The sequence below is a fragment of the Melanaphis sacchari genome, unplaced genomic scaffold (genome assembly GCF_002803265.2).
Source record: "Melanaphis sacchari strain LSU unplaced genomic scaffold, SCAv2.0 Contig1988_pilon_pilon, whole genome shotgun sequence".
Taxonomy (NCBI): Eukaryota; Metazoa; Arthropoda; class Insecta; order Hemiptera; family Aphididae; genus Melanaphis; species Melanaphis sacchari.
Genome location: NW_020270968.1, coordinates 177688 through 200488, shown reverse-complemented (window position 1 = coordinate 200488; position 22801 = coordinate 177688). Strand labels below are relative to the sequence as shown.

The following is a 22801-nucleotide window of genomic DNA, read 5'->3' as shown; positions in this document are numbered from 1 at the left end:
GTACTATACACTTTTAGTTGTAGATATAATCTCGAATACAATTAATTTTTGTCGACTGCAGACATTCAAGAATAGCATTTTTCAGTCGAATACCTACGACCATATAAAAATTGAAAGGGTTTATTCGTATATGCGATTTGTTAGTTTTCAAAAAAAGACCCCCAGATATTTTTCATACTATATACTATACATATTATCTCTTTTAATCGTACACGATTTATGGCATACCTGTCTGTACAATATATTATATTAACCTATATCATATATGCCTAAAGTTATAACAGGTATTAAACCCACGATGCTCGCCCGGCCGCTAGTCATGTAATATATTATTGTGACGGGTATACTTACATTATTTTTAAACAATATATTATAATATACGTATATACTCGTGTATAATATACACGGTTTGGTTTAAGCGATCGCTTCGCGCAGTTTTTTATTATTATTATTATTATTGCGCGCCCGTGCATTAACAACCCGCATGATATATATATATATATATATATATATATTATATTAAATCGTTTTATTAAACCTCCGTGTTTCGGTCGTCGTTCGATTGGGTCTCGCGTTCTGTCCGGAAATCTGGTTAATTTATTTACCGAGGCCCAGGTCCCTCTGCATTACACGCACTGTAAATATAATAATAATAATAATATGTTTATTTAGAGTCTGTCGACGGCGGATCGATTTCTCCAAACGCAGTTAATGTATATCTATATGTATGTGCGCGCGCGTGTGTGTGTGTGCTGAAGGTATATGCGTATATACGTATACGTTTACAGCACACTCGCAGTCATTAATTTACATTTCTCGTTTTGTCTTCTACATACATTCGTGACGTTGCGGATCCCTTATATATAATACTACCCACACACGTATCTAGCTGTGTATACCCGTACACAATACATATATGTATATAATAGGTATATATTTGTGAAAAGAAGACGGCTGTGCAGTGGCGGCGGCGGCGGCGGCGGCGGCGTTGAACGAGAGGTGTTGAGGTGAAGGAGCAGCAGCAGAAGAGCATGAAAAGAATAATAATAATAGTAAAAATAACAACAACAACAACAACAACAACAGTATAGCGAGTGTGTGCGCGCGCGTGAGAGAGATGTACGCGCGGAGAAGTGGTGTCGTCGTCGTCGCGCGCTCGCATAGGCGTCGGTGGCGGGTAGAACGGACAGCTCAATCGGCCGGCCAATAGCGCTGGGCGGCGGGTCCGGTGGGCGTGGCCCTGCGGTCGCGCCCGTTGGCCCGCCGGCCCCGCGTAACCATGGCACGGCCGACGGGCGGAGCCTGCGCGGCGGCCACGGCGGCCCGTGACCAGACGTGCCGGTAGACTCGTTCCGACGACGATTACAACAGATCGAGCCGCGGAGACGAGTCGCACGCCGCCTCCGTAGCCGCCGTTTTTCGGGAATACGCGCGGCCGACCGCGAAACCGCCACCGCGCACACGCGCCACGCAAAACGCTATTTATAACGTTTACGTCATTATTATTATCACTACTATTATTACTATTATTTATATTGTCTCGTACACGCATTGCCGACGACGTCAAACCGTCGTCGATTTGGCCTTGTAACCGTGTACGTACGTAAGGCCGCAATTGTCGACTTTTATCGTTTCGCGACGGATCCGGGCCTGCAGGTCATGGCCCTGGAGACGGAACGTTGCAGTCCGAACAACGCTTCGAGCCCCGGCCCGACGGACAACAACCGTAGGCCCGGGCTGGACGACTGCAGCGATCAGACCAAAGAAGTGGTGTCGTCGTCGTCGCCGCCGCAGCAACAGCAGTCGCAGCCGGACGTCACCGTCTCCGCGTTCCGGCCGGTGCGCGACGACGCGGCTGTGGACGGCGCAGACCACGAAAATCGAAGTCCGCCGAAGGCCGTGGCCGAGGAATCGTCGCTGTTGGCCTGCAGCAAGCCGCTGAGCATATGTTCGCCGCTGCAGAACAAGACGGCCGCGGCGGCAGCCGACCCGCTTCATAGCCGTCACGTCTCGCCGCCACTGTTACAGCAGCCCGCGAGGAAGAAACCGTCGTCGAACGTTCAGAAAATCCAGCAAACGACTGCCGACGTGCCGCGATGGGTCCACCAGCAGCAGCAACACGCCGTCCACAACGACGGCGGCGACCACGGCCCGCTTCAGGCGCCGTCCACGGCGGCGGCCGCGGTCGCGGTCGAGTACACGATGGCCATGGCCGCGGCCGCGGCTGCTGCCGCCGGCGGTGGCGCGGGTCACGTGCCGCCCGTGTTTCCGTTCAACTCGTGGATGTACCGGTTCAACTTCCTGCCGATCGTGCCGGCCGCGGCCGAGTATTTCCGGGAAATGCAACACCACAACCTGCACCATCCGACCAGCGACGGATCGCCCGAAATGAGCGGCGACGACCACTCTCCACAGCGAGCACTCCACTTGCAGTCGCAACACGTCGAATTCGCTAGGCAACAGCAGCTGAACCTACACCATAGTCCTCCTGTAGTGCCGGCGCCGCAAGTGGTGCAGTCGGCGGCCCACCAACCCCTGCAGCCGCCGCCACCACCGCCGCCGCCGCAGCCGTTGTCGCAGCAGTCACCGATGATGGTCACCGGTTACGTATCCAGGCCGGCCAGCACTTCCGGTTCGTCGGACGTATCGTCGTCGTACGGACCACCGACGGCCGCCGGCGCCGGAACCACGAAGAACTGCGGCAGCTACCGTTCGCCGTCACCCCGCTCGCCCAGTCCGTTCCGGTTGGCGTTTTCCGTTGACAACATACTCAGGCCGGAATTCGGCAGCAAATTACATCAGCACCTACAGCAGCAACACCACCATCACCACCAGCCTTTGCCCCAACAACACCACCACCGCAACGGCAGGCCGTCGTCAGCGTCGCCGCCACCGCCGCCGCCTTCCGTCGCCAAAATGCACTTTAACACTCTGCTGCAGAACAAGCCACACTTCCAACAGTCCGTTCCGTCGCTGCATCGGCCCGCTCCTACCCGTCCTAAGGTCGTGAGTGTCGGACCCAAACGGCCCGCGCCCGCTGTCGCGTCGGACAAGGCTAACAAACGAAAACCGGCACAGCAGCCGTTGCCGGCGTGCTCGCCCGTCATTATCAACAACAACAACAACTATGACAGCGACAACAGCAAGTCGGCGAATGGCGGCCACCACAAGCCAGACGACTCGGGCAATGAACAGGAATCGGCGGGATCGGATGCGACCGGAAGCGGCGATCAGCAGTCCAACGACAAGGAGATGTGGCCGGCTTGGGTGTACTGCACGCGATACTCGGACAGACCGTCTTCAGGTAAGTGCCATAACGGTTTTCGCATTATTATACGCATATCGTTAAGTTTGTATTCGATTTTCCGTTCTGCAGTGTAGCAGATCGCACGCAAAAATATTAATTTCCCGCGTATGTGGATGGGTTTCGAAAAGTCGTCCTCGGGTTTACGGCTAGATATTACATATTATACCTGAAAAATTAGGCACGTGATAATGAACTCATCATTGGTTGTTACTTTTTTTATATTTATTCGCCGTCTGTGTTTGCCTATTTCTGGCAGCCAGCTTGCCGCCGTCGTTCAATTATGTAAATTATATTATATGATAGATATTTATATGCACGTGCGAAATCGTTTTCAACGCGATTTAATCGACTGAACTGACCACAGATCAGAATATGATTACATATTATTATACTATTATATACGTTTGCGTTTGCTACAGCGCATAGGCTATTATGTACGAACGTCTCTAAACGCAGTACGATAATCATATATTTACACATGATATTTTTGTTCATACACACACACACGCCGCATTTATATATAGTCATTAGCGTTTAAATATATAAATTAACATACGAGAAATTAAGTCATTCGTCGCATACGTCGCGTAAGCAGTGGGAAAAAAAATAATCCGCGCGATTTTCGATTCCGTTCGTTTTTGTATAATATGCGCGTATAACGTGTAATTTATGCGAATAAATACGAAAAAAATAAAAAATATATCGTCTCTATTCGCCGCCATATCGTATATATATACATATATTATACGCATTGATACGATCGTACGATGTTATATTATTGTCGCACACGTTGAATGCGATTAACGTTTATGTAGGTAGGTATATATAATATATATAATGTGCACTGGTATAATAATATTATATACGCTGCAGCATATTATGTTTAGATGTCTACAAAATAATATGATACGCGTAGGTGTGTTATTGTACCTATATATATATTTATACACGCGCATAATGATATAATTATATATATATTAATATAATATATTTCGCATTCGTGTCTTGAGCCGATTTTCGTAATGATATATTCGTTGCACTTGTCGTCGTCGAATGATTGACGACTACTTTACCATGAATACGACCGATACACACGCAGCGTGTACGTGTGTGTGTGTGTGTGTGTTCGATTGTTTTTGTTCCCGTTGTTCGCCTATTATATTATATACAATTATAAATCGACCATTTAACGTTTTATGCGCATGAAACATGCAGCGTTGCGTAACGGTAGGCGAAAAGTAAAAGTCATAATATTATGCTTACTTATAAAGTTATAATAATACACACACAACTATTATTTAATACGCGTGTCAATATTATTGAATGTATATTATTGAAAATGTCACGACCCCGCTCCGTAGTGGTGTTGACATTCCGCGCGACAATTCGCGATATTATTTCGAAACTGTATCTTGTATGCGTTCTCCGTAGAAATCGAAAAGATGTATATAAATTACACTTACGATCGATTGTAATATTTAATACAGTTAATGTCGATAATCGATGCCGTTATTTTTCGAGGTGACTGTTAAGTACCTACCTATTCTATTTTTCCGGCCACGAATTCATCACAAGAATATATTAGAACGCGCGTAATTGCCTATTGTTACCGTCATACACGCGCAATATTATAATATAATATTAAATTGTTAACCAATGTTAATACGGGTTATTTTCGAGAAGAAAAATCTTATTCCGGTGTGAACCCCAACCTATAACACCGTAAAATCTCTGGTGTTTCGTGACCAAACAGTATAATATGTGACGCGCTTTAAACTCTACGTGTTGGTATGGCTTGTTGATTTTCGCACATTTCTAACACCCGAACGTACAGTACAAATATTTTTACAGTAAACCGAGAAATTTATATCTCTGTAAACATTTTTTTTGATAATTATATTATGGAAAAATTGAAAATACCTGCAAATAGCTTATAACTATTACACATAGGTATATACTTATATTATATATAAATATTTATAAATTGTATTCTTAAACACAATTTTAAAATCTCCCTATAAAGCGTTATAATTAGTCACTAATTCAGGCGATATTACTATATCCATCACAGATTTTAGTCAACGTGATTAAAATTTTGCGGTAAATTGACTGATAGACTCCTATTATAGGTTTACCACGGTGATGAGAAGGTACACGGGAAACGTGCTAATCAAATAATTTACTATATCATACACTATATTTACACCATGTATATCAAAAACTACAAGTCGACACTATACATATTATTCTGCAGCGATATTTGTACATTTAGTTTCATTTCAGCTGGCTTCCACTAATCTTCAGCTGTTTAACTTTAATAAAACTTGTTCGTAATATAGTATTTTTGATTTAACGAATTATCATCAGTGCAGAAACATCGACGTCATCACCATGAATTATCACTCGGTTAGTGGTTATTTGTGTGTGTGTGTGTGTATATATATACTTAAAACATGTGGTTCTTACGATATACCTAATGTTTGTGTGGTTCGGGTACATTTCGAATAACGTGCAGATTACAATGATATTCGCGCGTTTGGCCCTGCACAATATTCATGATGTTTATGTACCTACTTGTATCTATTTAATATAATATATAGGTATATTTATATATAAGTAATACACCACGGATGTGATAATTGAAAAATATTATTTAATTGTGGTTTCGCGTGACTTGTCATCGCATGTGTAGAGAGAATTTACAAACGCGTGTGTCTCGAAATTATTTTTTCGTGACAATTTTTTTTTTTTTTTTTTGAAACTCGTTTGTCTATCTATAATGGAAAAATAAATACGATTATACCTACTAACATGGGTATTCTAATCAGATAACAATTAATCATATTATAGTGATCAATAATGATTACAAAAGTATGCGTATTCCAATTAATCATCAATTATGCCGAGGTTATGATGACCGTTGTCGTTTATAGCGCACAATCTTTTTAGTGTTCCAATACAGAACCACGTATGTAGATTGCATCACGTAACCCCTTAATCAATAATCTTTGGTCATAAATTAAATATTGATGTCAGGAGGTATATAGTATACTCAATTCCCCTATTGCTCAATAGCGCGCAAACACAACATTTTTTTTTTTAATGAAAACGACAGCTGTGTGACCAACCGAAATGTTTTTCGATTTGTTTTTAAAGTTTTGTCAATAACATATTACAACATAACTGTATTTTGTATTGTAATGGAAGAAAGAAGAATAAGTAAAATAAACAGAATATCGTCTTCCCAGCGCTATGGGGTAGTTGTAGAATGTTATATAGTATACAATAGATTAGAGATGAAGCACATAAATGTTGCGAATCCCCAGTGGGCAAATCCTTTAGACATCTACAGAAATTGTTGTTCGCGTTGAGATTGTTGTTTGTTATATAATATGAGTGTAGTAGATTTATTTGACTATGCTTAAAATATCGAATCATATTCAATAATATGTTTATATTTTTTTTCGACATCCGTGCTGCAATATTCTTTAAGCGATACCATTATACAATTAATCGGCAAATGTGTACTGTACTCAAAATGTATTTGGTATAATTAACTTTTAAAGTCATTCGAGGTCGAGATTAAAATCATAACCACTGTATAATGAAGATCATAGCGTTTTCGGGCTTTGTACACAAAACAAAGAATTACAATTTTACAGATAACTCTACCTTTAAATATTCTTGATTGCCCCCCCCCCCACACACACATACCTCTGTGCTGTATGGTATATAAAATAGTTGGCTTCAATTTATAGCACTAAAACTATTAAAAAGCATTTAAAATAAAGCAAAACAAACAATTATCTGAGAAATTCGAAAAAAAGTTGTTTAAATTTAGCCGTAGGTATACCTATATATAGGTTTTAATTTTGTTTTATTCTATGAATTTGTTATAAAGATTACAAATCACAAGATCAGATGATGTAAAAACAAACGTTGAGTTTTCAAATATTTCAGATTCCATTGTTTAAGAATGTATTACGTAAAAAAAAATAATTACTAAAAACAATAATATGCCAAAAATCAACTCAGGAGTAAAAAAAATAAAAAAATCTCAAGAAAAAAACAACTAGGCAGAAATGTGTATTTTATATTGTATAGGTACGTATACGTTTTGTAGATACGTGAATTGGATTTATAGCTGACGTTTCTTCTCATTAGACTGATGGAAAATAAAAAATAAATAAAAAGAAAAGAAAATATGTGTACGTCGTTAGGCCAATATAATAATATAATACGTTTGATTTTCACAATATAATAATGCTTAATAATACGCGCGTATGTATTAACGATCGTTTATATTTTATGTGCCGTCGGATTGTGGTTTTGTATTATACGCAATGTTGTCATATGTGTGGATAAAAACTACGGGGGTGGTTTCCGTCTGTTATATACATGCGACAAATCCCTAAACGTTCACGCTCTCGCACAGATACACACACAATATATATATATACACATATATAAATATTACGCGTGCGCGCATGTGTGTGTGTGTATATACAAAACCACCCTAATCGCGTAATAGTCGCTCGTGTATTTTTTTTTGACATTATCTCCGTCGCAGCTTCTCACCACACCCCCTCGTTTCGGTTGGATAGGGGTGGGCGTCGGCGGCATCGTGTTTAACACATGTACGCACATCGCCAACGGTATAATATGATGTATATAATATATAATGACATGATATAATATCGCGATAAATAAATGATTGTAATAATAACACAAACGACATATAATGGTCCCCGGGCGGCGCGCGGGATCACATCGGCGGCGACAAAAGACGATTTTATTATATACTATATGTATTATTATATTATTTCACGACAATGGCTGTTTTTTTTTTCTTTTTATTTATCTTTTTTCCCGTTCCGCATTCGCTCGTGTATGATGTTATATTGTACATTATACGGGCCTTATGTCGCCGAATCCGCAGCGGGGGGGTGCGTATATATATACATATTTCGACGGCTGACGCGCCGCATACACATAGTGGTTTTTCGTACCGTTGTTGAAAAATAATGATATTTTCTATTTAAACCACTAAGCCCCAACCGCCAAGAATTGACTTTAAAATCTTTGTTGATCCCGGAGTCGTCGTATACGCGTGGATCAATAGGCGTATTACGGCATGCGGAATCAATCAGGTTAGGCTGGTCGCGGTTTAACCTCGCGGTCTTATTGTCCTATAGGTGCATTGTGTAGCTGAAGTTATATAATATGAAGACTACTGCATGCAGTTCACCCGACACTTTTGAAATAACGATACACGTCATTTTAACCGAGAACACATTTTTTTTTTCAATTTTTTTTTCGCCGCAATCCTCTATAAATAGATGGGTGGATTCTAAATGTCTACGATAAAAACAATCGTATATATTAATATGTGTATTAGTGTATTTATTTATAAACATTTTTGGTTAAATTAAACATAGGTATAATGCTTGGGGGGGAGGCGCAATTTATCCACATCCTTAAGGTATTTTATACTTGAAAAAAAAAAATCTTATAAGATTCTTAAAATAATCTTTGTAGTTGAAATTATGTCAATAATTCGGTTTGAATTTACGAACTACCATCAGTTCTATACGTACCTAATACGTATATTATATTTATTTATAAGCAACTCGCAGAGTAAATTCACAATAAAAATTTGGCGTGTCTTTTCACACCGGTTTTCACAGGTCTCATACGATTATTATTCGGAGAACGCCCGTATCATAAATACATGAGCCTATTTTTTATACTTATATTGTATAAAAATATATTAGTTATAAGTTATTGCAAAATTGTTGTGAGATTTGCAAAATGTTCACGTATCACTGAGACGGTGTCACGTTTGTTGTAGACAGAAAAAATGTCAAAATTGTTATTTCTACACAATAATAGTCAATATACGCTGCAATCGGACATTCGTCTACTTGTACTTATATATATATAATATATATATTATGCTAAGTCATCTACAGACCTTTTGATTTTCGATCATAACAAAAATTTCTGTCTTCTCGGGCTTCTATTGAATTTATAAAATTATTATGTTGAATTAAACAAATTATATTTTGTTTTATATTCATTTGTATTTTTAATTTATAATATAGGTATGATAAAAATAATATAAAAAGTAGATATAAAATAATATATAAATTGTACAATACATATTTACAAATTATATATTCCCTCATTGAATCATCACTCTAATTTTTAACATCTTTTTTTTTTTTACTGCTCTCGGTTTAAAATAATATCTTTTTACAACTTAATCAAACTCACATGATGTTGATCTATAATTCTTGATTGTATCCTTTGTAAACTTTAAAACACGTAAAATATACAAATCATTTAAATTCTAAGAGTACTTAAATGAATTATTAAATCATTTTAACATTTTTCATTATTTAATTTAATTTTGTGTTTGACCAACGAAAAAGTAAAAATCATACTTTTTTAATAAGGCCCTTATGAGATGTAGATAATAATATAATAATAATGCAGTTATTAATTGTCGTCACCTCTAAAATGCTTAAGACAATTTTTTTTTAATATTACTTCTACAATAAGTCAAATTACTGTAGTTATAATGAACGGAACTTTTACATTCTAAAGTTATTCTTATCTATCTATGTGCAAAACACAAATACATAGTAATAATAACAATAATAAACAATAATATACTTATATATAAATTTGATATTTGAAAACAAATTTAATTATTTCGCTCTTCACTTGGTTGTAAACTGTTTTTGTACACACACGCATTTTAAAAGTTACTGCAACTATTCAAAACGGGACCAGTTTTTCTTGGGTAGGTAACTATATTTTATATATTTTTTTTTTAGATATCCGCTGGTTTCCCGAACCCGTTATTGAATTTGTCCATGTTGTACTCGAGGTATATTAAATAAGCTCACTCGAACACGTTTCAGAGTTCACGGTTTATAATTCCATTAAAAAATAAAAATTATTCTTATTGTGCCTGCAGCCAGCTTACATAAATCCGTAATTTAAAATTTTATGAAATATAAGAACTAAAACCATAAATATGGTTATTTATAAATAGTATTTAATTAATGTTAAACGAAAATGTTTTGTTAAATAATTCATTTAATTAATACATATTTTATCCAAGAATAACAACATGAATATTTACACATTTTTTCTTAATTCAAATTCTATTTATAAACTATAATAATGAATAGGAAGAGAGATAACGAATACAGTTTTTTTGTAATAACCTTTAAAAGATTGGATGTGATTTTAAAGAAAAAAAAATGTTCATTAAATTAATAAATATATGACAATTGAACAAAATTTAAGTCAAATTTCAACTGAAAATAAAAATTTAAAAATTAAAATATTCAACATTGCAGTATTAACATAAAAATACAGTAATCGTTATAATAATGTATAGAAAATATGCTTTATACTTAAATTTAAACTTAATTATAATTAAAAAAAAAATTATTATGTACATAATTATACTAATCTATTAGTTCCATTCAAAAACAAATATTGTTAAAATAAATAGATGATGTAAGTTTAAAAATTTTACTGATGTCGCGGTATGCTGTCACGCTGCAATGATCACGCGTTATTCGATCGTCATCATTTTATATAAGGTATTCTGCAAAATAATTGTATACAATTAAATCTAAAGCGTTTTAACATTAATTACTATATAATCATTGTGATTTATGTTTATTAATTTTGTCAAAAGGTCAGCCCACATTTACTGTGAAATCAATTAATGTTCAACGGCTTAATCCATATTATACCTTTACTTATAGTTTTACGCGTATACATAATATGACCCGTAAGAAATTCATTGAAATCAATAGAAATTAAATCGTCAACGAGAATTCGTGGTCGGAGACGATCGATTTTTTTTTTTTGTTTGTGATTACAGTACAAAATGTAGAAACAATAAAGGTATTAAACCCACACATTACTTGTCGTCGCACTTCGTATCGTTTTTATAATATAATCTCAAGTAGCTCTTGTCTCTCGAAATTCTTGGCATTTTTGTAGTGTATGTGTTATGTGTAACCGTATACATTGTTCCTGAGATACCATTTCGTGATTTGACGTAAAACCGCAACGATATTTTTTATGATCTATTTATGTTGTGCGTAAAGGAAAATGGTTTTCTGACATTTTCAATGTTTATCCATTCACGTGTCGTATTGCGTCGTCGTCGGAAATTTATTAAACGATCGTACACACAGTAACGAATTAATTATATTAATACAATGTTGTGATTCACCATTATGCAACGACTATATGATTGTTAGATTTCATATTATGTACTGTTAAAAACGTTTTGTCGGTACGTTACAGGTATAACTGCATGCCTACAATAATAATATTATTGTTGTACCAGTCGCGATACAATTCGAGAGAGTAGAGTCGAGTCCAATTAGGTAACCGAAACAGACAATTTAAAATTTGACGCAAGGGCGACACGCGGCGCCGTAATTTCGTTTGCGTAATGGTGTTTAGCGAACTGTATATACTATACCTATACAATGTTATTCACGAAGGAGATGCGGTTAGGAAATATTTTAAAGTTAAACGGTAATGTGAGTAATTATAAATTAACATAGATTTTATTTTTCTTCTTAAAAGTGTTCGTGAAACCGAATATCACGTCTCGCATTTGTTCTACGAACGCACAATATACTCTCGTGCTATGCGGCGGGTACGCCCATATTATGCGATTGAATTTTCTCACCGATTTCCGCGTCGGAGCGAATATTATTATCATTCCGACAACCATTTTGCCGGGCTCACCGTCAGACATCTATACACGTCTATACGTACGACCGAACGGCGTCGGCGTGATACGGAATAATAGAATAAATATATATACATTTATTTGCACTCGCGCGTGCGTGGGTGTGTGTGAGACGAGCACGATGATCGATAAAACGCGAACGGTCTCTCCGCCGGCTGCCGCCGTTTCACCGCCCAATTACCGCGCGCGCACAGTGTCTCGGCCGGCCGATTGTTTTATTTAGCCACGCGCGCACAACCGACGACCACGACCGCGGTTTACTCGACGTTATTTACTTACACGGATACTGTGTATATAGGTAGGTACCTACATCACCCGACTGGGGCCGGGTCAAAATTAATCTATCTCTGTACCGTTTTCCGTTTTGCTCCGGTTGAAAGTATATATATTGTCTTACGAGCACTATGCGAATGCAATGAATATTTTTATGGTTTTCCGCTTCTTGTTGGTAATCCAATCTCGCTATCTTAACGACCGCGAATGTGTGAAAATTAGAATATAAAATTACATTATTTAAACATATAATGCATGTTTTTTGGAAAATGATATAACATTTTCCTTAACGTTATATAGAAATAATAAATTACACATAGGTACGGTGCGACCGCTGATTCGTGAAAATTATACGTGCCTTGTGCATTAGAACGGACGATTTTGGATACGGAGTGATGACATTCGATCGACGAATTTCAAATTTGTACCTATATGTTTATAAAATATTCGCTTGTATTTTTCTGTGTAGTCTAGCAATTACAATTTCACTAAGCGTACACTGTAGAAGACTATACAAATATAATTTTATCAACTCCCTTTAACTATATCATATTATTGTTTGCACATTAACATAATATATTTTTTATATACGTTCTAAGCATTACATTTTTAATGTTGTAATAATATACAATCGTCTATAGCCTGCCGTATTATGTTTATCAACGACAATATTCCCTCGCTGGTCAAATCGACTTTAAAGTTCCCGATATCCCTGCAAGTCTCTGCTCCCTTTTCAATTTTACTTCCGTTTCAAACCATTTATGATTTCATAATGAACCCCTGCACGTGCCTCGCAAATCTCTCATTCCCCTCGCTTCATTTTAACATAAACGGTGTGTGTTAACATTTTATATGGTTTTGTTTTACTGCACTTGTTGTTATATTACACTATAACCATTTTAATCGACTACACATAAATCCAAGCAGCAGTCAATTATTCATAACTCTCATTACATTATTAGGTTCATATATGTTCACACTACACATAATAACTCGATAAATATTTAATAATATCACATCAAAAGTGTGGGAAACCGTTAGGGTTTGTTGGGTGATTTTATTTTGTTTACACACTTGCAAGGGCATTGTCACTGCATTATGGATATTCCATTATTTTTATTGTTTGTTTTCTATTTTGTTATTTATTATATTACTGTTTATATACATATTAATAAATCATAAATTTACACATTGCCATTATGGAAATTATGTTTAACGATTTTAATAATTATTAATTAAATAATTAAATCGGCTAAAACATGTTATCAAGTTCCCCGTTCATTTTTTTTATTTTTTTCAATTATAAATGAAGATATGTAATTTAATAATGATATTATGACCGATTTTATGTTATTTATTAAAGCATATAGGTACTTATTCCATTATATTTTGTGATAAATAGGTATTATCGTAATTATTCATACAATACATATATGTAGTTTGTGAATGCGTATTTTAATTCTTGATTTTCGGTAGTGTTGAACAATTCAATAGGTAATTATGACTGCAAATACATGGGCAACTACAATATTTCTACTTATATATTATTATAATAATGTCTTTCGAGCTCGTATTAGAGAGAATGTGCTTAATAATGATAATAATTAAACCTGCCTTAAACTATGTAAGTATGTACTGCAGGCCGATCGGATTATACAACAGACCATTTACAGCATATGCATAAATATATATATATATATATATATATATATAATATAGGTTACGAATAGGCAAATCTTCGAAGAGATCTTATTTTAATGTTAGTTTTGTAAAATAATAATAATACTCTATGGGTATTGGTGTACGTGTGTACACACACGTATACAGCAGATGCCTACATCACCGTAATATACATCGCGGTAGTACTCGCCGTCGTCTATAATAATATATATATATATATATATATATATATATATATATTGTACACATACGTTTATTATAATAATGTATATAATTGTAGATATAGGTATGTAGAATTATATAATATAGTAGTAGGTATACGAGTGCATATATGTACATCTAGGTATCTATCTGTAATAATAATAATAATAATGGCAGCGAACTCTAAAAAACGATCACGAGAAACAAAAGAAAACAATAATAATAATAATAAAGAAAAAAATCCACGCTTTGTAATATATTATGTAGGTACCGATCGCGCGTTTTACAAAGGGAGAATATTACAGCCCATATTATTGTATATAGGTACACCAACCGATATAAAATTATACGGGCATGGATATAAGTAATATTATGCATGTATTATTATATACCTACCTAAACATTTATTATGAGCTCATGTAATTTTTATTTTATTTCTTCTAATGGCCGTTTTTGCATTTGTATAGAATCACAACCACGGCCATTTAATACATAGGTAACCAGTTGTATGCACTACCCCGCGGAATAGGTATACCTACACGTTTTATACGCACATGTATTAATAGACGTGTGTACCAGACTTATTTAATGTATGCGAAATACGAATATATATATTGTATATAATTATATTGTTTGTGTCGGCATATAGGTTAGATATAAAGAGTATTATTATAATTATATAAACAGCGCTACCGTGTAAGTCGTTGAATATGATACATATATATGTAGGCACCTACCTATTTTGCCGGGCATCGTTCGACATATTGAACAATACAAAAGGGTATAAACGTATTGATAAATTTTAGGTATAGGTATCATATATTAAAAAAATAAAAATTAATATAAAATTTTTATTGAACTTAAAAATTCAATATTTTTTTTACTTACTTACACATAATATGTATAAAATCAAAAATAAATTTACTTATTCAATTAAATTTTAAATAATAATCTTAATTATAGTACATATATACATAATAATGTATTATATTATGTAATGTAAATGAGTAAGTAAATTATATATGAACATTAGACGTTAAGTAAACGATGCGTGACTCAAAAATCAATCAATTGTCGATAGATCAAAATAAATAACAATGCAGTGCACAAACGATGTACGGCCAACTATATTGGTATTATAAGTACTAAAAATTACAGTCAGTCTAATGTAATACCTAAACATAATTAATTATATTAACTATACAAATAATATAGTATAGTCATACTTACGTATAATGCGTTTGTAAGAAAATCTATAACTTTATAAAGTAGGTACATCTTGCAAACAAAAAAAAAATTCCTATCGCACTTTTTCGTCTGTGCGTGTGGAAAATAACTTATGCTGATCTGCAAAAAGAGACCATTTCGTAGTTGATGATTTTTAAATCGAAATACATCGGAACACCCTAACACGTGCAGAGTACGATATTGTAATAGAATCGTGATATCGGCTTTACGCAGGTTGATCATAAAAATATGATATTTTCAATCCAGCTATAGTGGAGCACATTAATAGGCCTACCGAGTTAACTGTGCGGAGTACGATAGCGGAAAAGTACCCAAGTACTACATTATATTATGCGCATTAACAAAATTACTTTTCATAGTATTTCGTGTAGTGCGGCGTTTGTTATTCTTCCGAAAAACGAGTGAGCACGCGATTATTTCATTTTGAATCGATCGCGGTGTATACAACAACAGCGGTATAAACCTAACGACCGGGTCTATCCAAAAGCGAATATTATAACGAACGACGCAACCGCGATATATACTTACAATACATAATATTGTATGTGATGGCCGAGGAATTTTCGTGACGCGAAATGCTCCCTCTAAACATGTATAATATAACCATATATAGATACAATACGGGCGTGTGTATTATAATTTACAACACGTATTATACACAGTTCATCGTTGTTATAAATTATCATATTATGTAGTTATATTATATATGAGACGCGTCCTATATAACATTATGATGCCAATTTATAATACGCCCACCCGACGTGTGCGTGTGTAGACTTACACCCCGTTTGTAATGGTTATTGTTATTATAGCGCGAATATCGTATGTAACAAAAGTCATAACCAAAAGCTTAGAATATCGTCGACTAAATTCTTCAAAAACAAATCATAATATTGGTATAAAAAGGTTTCTTTTTTTTTTTTCAAACTGACAGCTCCCAAATGTATAAAACCCAAATCGTGCAAGGAAACATTAAAAGTGTGTAAAAAAACAATAAATTTCGTTTTACCACTTCCCATTAGAACAGAAAAAATTACACTGAAATAATATTATATTTCTACTAATTCAAACTTTTTCACCTAGCATTTATTGACCTTGTAAAATTACTTAAAAGTAATGTTATCATCTGTCGACTATTTCAAATGGTGTGTTATAAAATTAATTTACAACAATGAATTTAATAATTTACAATAGTAATAGTTTTGAAACTATAGTTTCTAAATTTACCCGAAATCGTATTGCGAAAATATTAATTTGTAAAAATAAAACCGTTGACGAGAACCATAAATATAATATTATATTAACGAGTATACATTATGTACACCGGCCGACATCAGACGTTTACTGCACGATGTACTTTGCATAATAATATATAATACGACGTAATATATCGTTGTGTGTGCAGACGACCGCAAAGGCTGCTTTTGGCGAACAAACTTTATGCGTGCGCCGTAGATAAGCCTTTCTCGCGTCCCCTTTTTTCCGCCCACGTCATGACCCTTTCACGCCGCCGTGCACATTATAACGCCTAACGCTTTTGTATCCCGTCCGTTATTATAATATAATACAGTGATATATGTGGGATATTCATTTATATAACGCTCCTCGTTCATTTTCTCAGTAAATTATTTCGATTATCAAAAAATAAATCCACATTATTTTGTTACTCAAAAGCACCAATAATCTGCTGTTTTTTTCTCCGTAAAAACCTGTTACCTCTTATCCTGTTTTTAGTTTCTTATTCGTCCTAACTTTAGCACTATTGCACCCCAGCGCATATTCATCTACATGTATTAGCTTCGCAGCCAGCATTTAAAAAAGCAATTGGTCCAAGCTACAGTTTTAATACGGCGATTGACATGCCAATTATTAATAATTAGTAATTACTATAATTACCACTCAATTAATTCGCTAATTCTTACATTTATCACCTACAGTTGGTGTCATTTTTCCATATAATTTTCTTAGTCTACTTGCTCTTATCTATAAACGAGTGAGCAATTATTATTTTCACGCCAACACTTCCGTTACTAAGTAGGTATTTAAGTACATAAGTACTTTGTTGCTTACTATATTGATTAAGTATACCTATAGTATGAACAGGGATTTGATTGCGATACAACTTTTTTTTAGTGGATGATGTAATCCGAATCTAAATCACTTCTGCCGATCGATGGGAATGAAATCCGATCGCGGGTCTCAAATGCGTGGAATGTTGAAACTACGAGTATTGAACGAGTTGAACGAGGCACGGTTTTAGATTTTTAAAAGTTTAATGTCAAAATAAAACAATGAATTGTGTATGATGAACACTCAAAACTTTTAAAACATAATTATCTATCAAAATTAGCTTAACATGACGACGTTAATTGGTTCACACTGTATATAATAATAATATTACGATGACGTGCACGTCCGCTTTATTGTTAATAACGTACGCACGCACCCCTGGTCTTTGTCGATTTACATTTTAAAACATTTACATAAGCTGTGGTATATGCAAACGTGGGGTGTACTTAGACTTATAAACTTGTATACGCAACGTGCTGAAATTATAATATTTAGGTAGAAACATGTCCATAATAATTTTATTCAGATAAATGTATAATAATACGTAACATGTACAGTTGTTGTAGACAACATCTGATTTAAGTGAAGGATTTGGGTGACTATAACAAACCCGTGTTTTTTATGACTCCATAAAATGTACATCGCAAAAATAATGTATTATAAAATTTCAATATTTTTTCTTATTTTTAACAAGAAATATACAATTATAAAATTATTATTATTATTATTATTATTTTAATAAACGCATGAACTTAGTAGTGAGGATTACAATATGTAATTGGCCAATAAAACATTAAATTAAAATTATATTGTAATTGCTAGCCAACTTCGTGTCCTATTTTGGTGACCTAGGACCGGGACGTATGGTGTTCCATACGAATACGGTTCGTGAAAAAAAATCTATGTAGGTACAGAGAAATCCCATTTCCAAATTGGATCTATAATGAGGGAATCGCCGAATATATTATCAAAATTATGCCTGCGAGGTCAAATTTTTAAACTAATTTTTACGTTTTTTTTTAAACTTGAGATACAATTATACCGCAAACAAATAATCACTTCTATGTGAGCATGCAGAACTATGAAAACAACAATCGACCGCGGTATAGTAAATAATAGAGAAAACTATATGACCTTCAGATTGTGATTATGCTTAGGTACCTAAATATAAGCACGGTACATGGTTATACGGTACACAAACAATACATTTAATGTAAACGCTTTATTCGCGGTGAGACACAATAATAATTACTACACCTAACTGTATAGTTATTACAATCCACGTGGTTTCTCCTCGTTAGGCAGGACTAACCCATCTCGCGAGTTTTCTCAAAATAATCATGCCGACACTGCAAGAGACCCTCCTGGACGTGTACCCGATAAAATACATGTCCGATTTATGCGGTTTTGCCGACTGCAGGTTAACTTCTATGCCGTATATTTACCGCGAAAAATTACGCGCACCGCGACGGTGGCGAATCATTTAACAATATCATTACGATAGCTATTACGCTTTATTACGGCTAACGTACCCATTCGAAAACGATCGCCGTCAAGGTCGTTGTGTGCCGCGGTCTACGTTATGCACTGATGCGTGTCGTTATCCGATGTGCCTGCCTACCTAACAACATGGCAATAATAATAATATCTTAATTATACGAAATATGCACGTGCGTGCGCCGTTCTCCATTGACACCGTAATATTATAATATTATGGCGTACACAACACGCGTAGGCACAGGTACACCGTCGTGCCACGTAACGCGGCATGAATATAGTTATTTAGACGGATATCAGGGGCATTCGGACGAAATAAAAGCGTTAAAATAATATCGGGTTACGCACACGCACGTGCATAATATGTGCATTATGTGCGCGGGATACGCGATTTTTATTCATTTTTCAGCCCAGTCGGCCGCGTGCGTGCGTACGTCTGTAGCGGTGTGTTTTCGAGCCGAGTTTGAAATGGACACTAATTTTCTATGCCAGTCTCTGTCGTGTAGGTACTCTCCCGGTCGTTAACGGTGACGATATTATTTTTGATACGCCGACGAGCACTGCATAAACATTACAGTGTCCGATACCTATACATTTCTAATGTAACCCGTTTCGACTCTGCGCCCAACCGTCGGGTGTGCTACGCACCACGTAAAACGACGCGTTTGGTTTTACTTGGTTTCGAGCTACTTAATATTCAAAAACAGTACAACGATTACTCGGTATGAATTCAATATGTTAAAAAACACATAGGTACAAATTCGTTGTTGCGGTTAACAAATATTTTTTTATTTTTTTTTAGAATGCGATCATGTCTATGTTATATAGTATATACTCACCGGCCATGTTCACAAAATTAAGTCAAACGTGTGCGGAGTAATTATTATGTCAAGGGCCCGAAACAGATAGCTAAAATATTTTCAAGACTTTACTATCAACATGTATTGTAATTCTATATGCCACTAGGTACACTTCAGCGATGGCTATTACAACACATTTCAGTAGGTACCTGTGGGGTAAAAAATTATAAAACATATTTTTTGGTTTTCGACTTGATTGATTCGCCCACATGTTATTTATCTCACGTTCGTAGTACGTGATTTATGATCTGATTATAAATGGTCGAACCTCGGAAACGAACAACGACGTTCTGCTGCAGAGATTTCTTAACTCTCGTATAGGTAGTATTGTTGCGTGTCGCCTGAATGCTTGATCTATTTGAGACTTCACCTTTAAAATATCAAGATAGTCAACAATCGATTACAATTACAGTTTAAACGTCGAAGTGAGTGGTGTATGACCCGATTATAAAATGTTCTTTCAGCTATCTCTTAAATCAACCAAATTGTCTTATACGAGCTCTACGGTAAGGTCTTATTTCATAACTCACAATGCTCATATAGAAATAAAAGCCGCTGGGCTTTCTAATAACATTTTTCTGTTATAAAAACATTGCGAAATTTATAAAATATAATAAAATACTGAGGCCCAATACTCATATATATATTAAATGTAATTAAATTAATAAATTATTAAGCCAATAACTGTTGATTGTGATCTTAGTTCACAAGATGGTTTATTCTGTTAATATTGTTTAAATGTATTTTACTGATTGGGAAGCAAAATAATGGTATTGAAATAAAATCATACTTTTCAATAGAAATACTAATACGTTTTTCATAATATAATGTTTATGAAAATCTATTTTGTTCAATATTTAGTAATAACCAAAGAATCCACGTTACATTTATAATGTCTCCTCATATCGTATTGCGTCAAAATCGTTCAGTAGATTTCCCTGCAGCGTAGAAACGCGTAAATGTTTTCAAAAGTTAAGTAAGGATTTTTTTTTGATTTTTTAAAAAATATTTACAATCGGTTATGTTAAACCGATCAGTAAGTGTGTTATAAGGTTATATATTTTAGGTACATCACACGAATAACTCGTGGAGGAAAATTGTTCACTAACAACACCTCAAAAATATTTCTCTTAATTTTTGTTAAAATTTTCGTCTGCAGGCCGCAGCTAACCAACTTTGCAATAACCATGCTTGCAATCGTTCCAATCGATATTTGATCATCAAAAACCGTGTAAAAATATAAAAGTCGAAGTGATCGCGCGATTAATCGCGGTTAATCTCATTTTCTGCCGGTCGTCGTCCGCGTTCCGGCCACATACACTCTGCAGCATATCATAGTATACACACGCGGTCAGCGAGATTTATCTTATCATATGCGACGGCGTGTCGCCGCGAGGTCTAAACGTGTTAAAATATGTATTCTACATTACGACACGATGTACTATACGGGTAGACGGTAATATAATATTATTGTGCTACCACATCGACCTATATCGTCGGTGTCTCGATCGCAGCGAAAACGAACCGTGTTCGCCGTGTAGATATTTTCTGGCCGCCATGTTATATATTTTTATAAGCGCGCACGTCGCGCGTATTGCGGTTATACATCGCACGGCGGTCCGCCGCTGTTAAAAATATTACACGTTTTTACGACGCGGCAGATGCGATCATTGTGTGCGGCGCGCCGCGGTCCCCCTCGTAATAATATTCGCCGCGACGACAGAAGACGTGTACAATATAATAATAAATATCGCGTACGCAACGGTACGAAACGATGATGTAGTAGCTTAATGGCGGGGTGGGGCTGCGGCAACAAAGTGACTTCTGTCTATTACATAGCGCGCGCACAATATCGTCGTCCGCGCAATTTTTGTTTTTTTTTTTTTTTTTTTTATAGTTCGGCGCCCTCCATCGCGCTCGTGTTTGGCGATTTATGTTTTTCATCTTTCGCCCGGTCGGTCGAAATCCTCCCCGAAAACGCGGCTAAACAAACGGGGCTCCTCGTATATTATATGCGTGCCCATACCTTCATCCCGTCTTCGCGCGCGGACGACCGTGTCGTCGGTTGGCATAGTATTATTCTAGCCGTCGCGCCATACCGCGCGGCTGGTACCTACTCGTCTGTCTGTCTACCGAGCGCGGTATACTCCGTCGATACGTGCGGCGGCGGCGGTTGTGTGTGCGACCACCGACACGTTTCCCCGTGCCCGGCGCGTTTCGGTTCCCTCGGGGCTATCTGCAGCGTCGACGCGGGCCACGCCCCGTCGGGCCGGAGCGACGTCCGCGTCGGTTCTATTTTTTCTATCCGCGCCGCGTACGACTCGCCGCACGGCGCACACCACCGCGAGGACCATACACGGCAATGATAATAATATTATATTTTTTATTATTGTATACGACGTACCCGTAATTTATAACGCGTATTTGGCGTGTATTCCATTCCGCCGTGTAAACAACCGGCGCACGAGAATTTTATTATATTATTGATGTAGGTACAATATTGTAGTATAGGCGGGCACGTTACGGCGACGATAGTCGTGTAGTGTGTGTTACATTGTATAGAGAGTATAATAAAGTGATGCGTACGGGATTGAGTGTTATTGCTGTTTACTGAAGACCGCGCGCGATGACGGAGGATGAGAAAAGTCGAATGTTGTGAACAAAATCAATAACGGTTAAAAAAAAAAAAATAATTATAACCGAAAGAAAAGAGATGATACTTGTATAAAAAAGTTTTCAAGTATTTTGACTTCTTATTAGAAAAATTGACTATAATTTGTTGTGTGTCGATACTATTATTCACCCTCAATATCTCACTCTCTCTTTCTCTCGCGCGATGTTTAATATTGCTACTCATTACTGCAGATT

The 22801-nt window shown here is 36.2% G+C and overlaps 1 protein-coding gene across 1 annotated transcript in view; it reads left to right on the top strand.

Moving 5' to 3' along the window:
- The first annotated feature begins 1379 nt into the window (after positions 1-1379).
- LOC112592855 (segmentation polarity homeobox protein engrailed-like) overlaps positions 1380-22801 on the top strand; it is a 36193-nt gene continuing 14771 nt past the window's right edge. The window contains exon 1 of the mRNA XM_025337003.1: positions 1380-3304. Within this exon, the coding sequence (XP_025192788.1) occupies positions 1660-3304 (1645 nt within the window). The 5' untranslated portion in view covers positions 1380-1659. The remainder of the gene's footprint in view (positions 3305-22801) is intronic.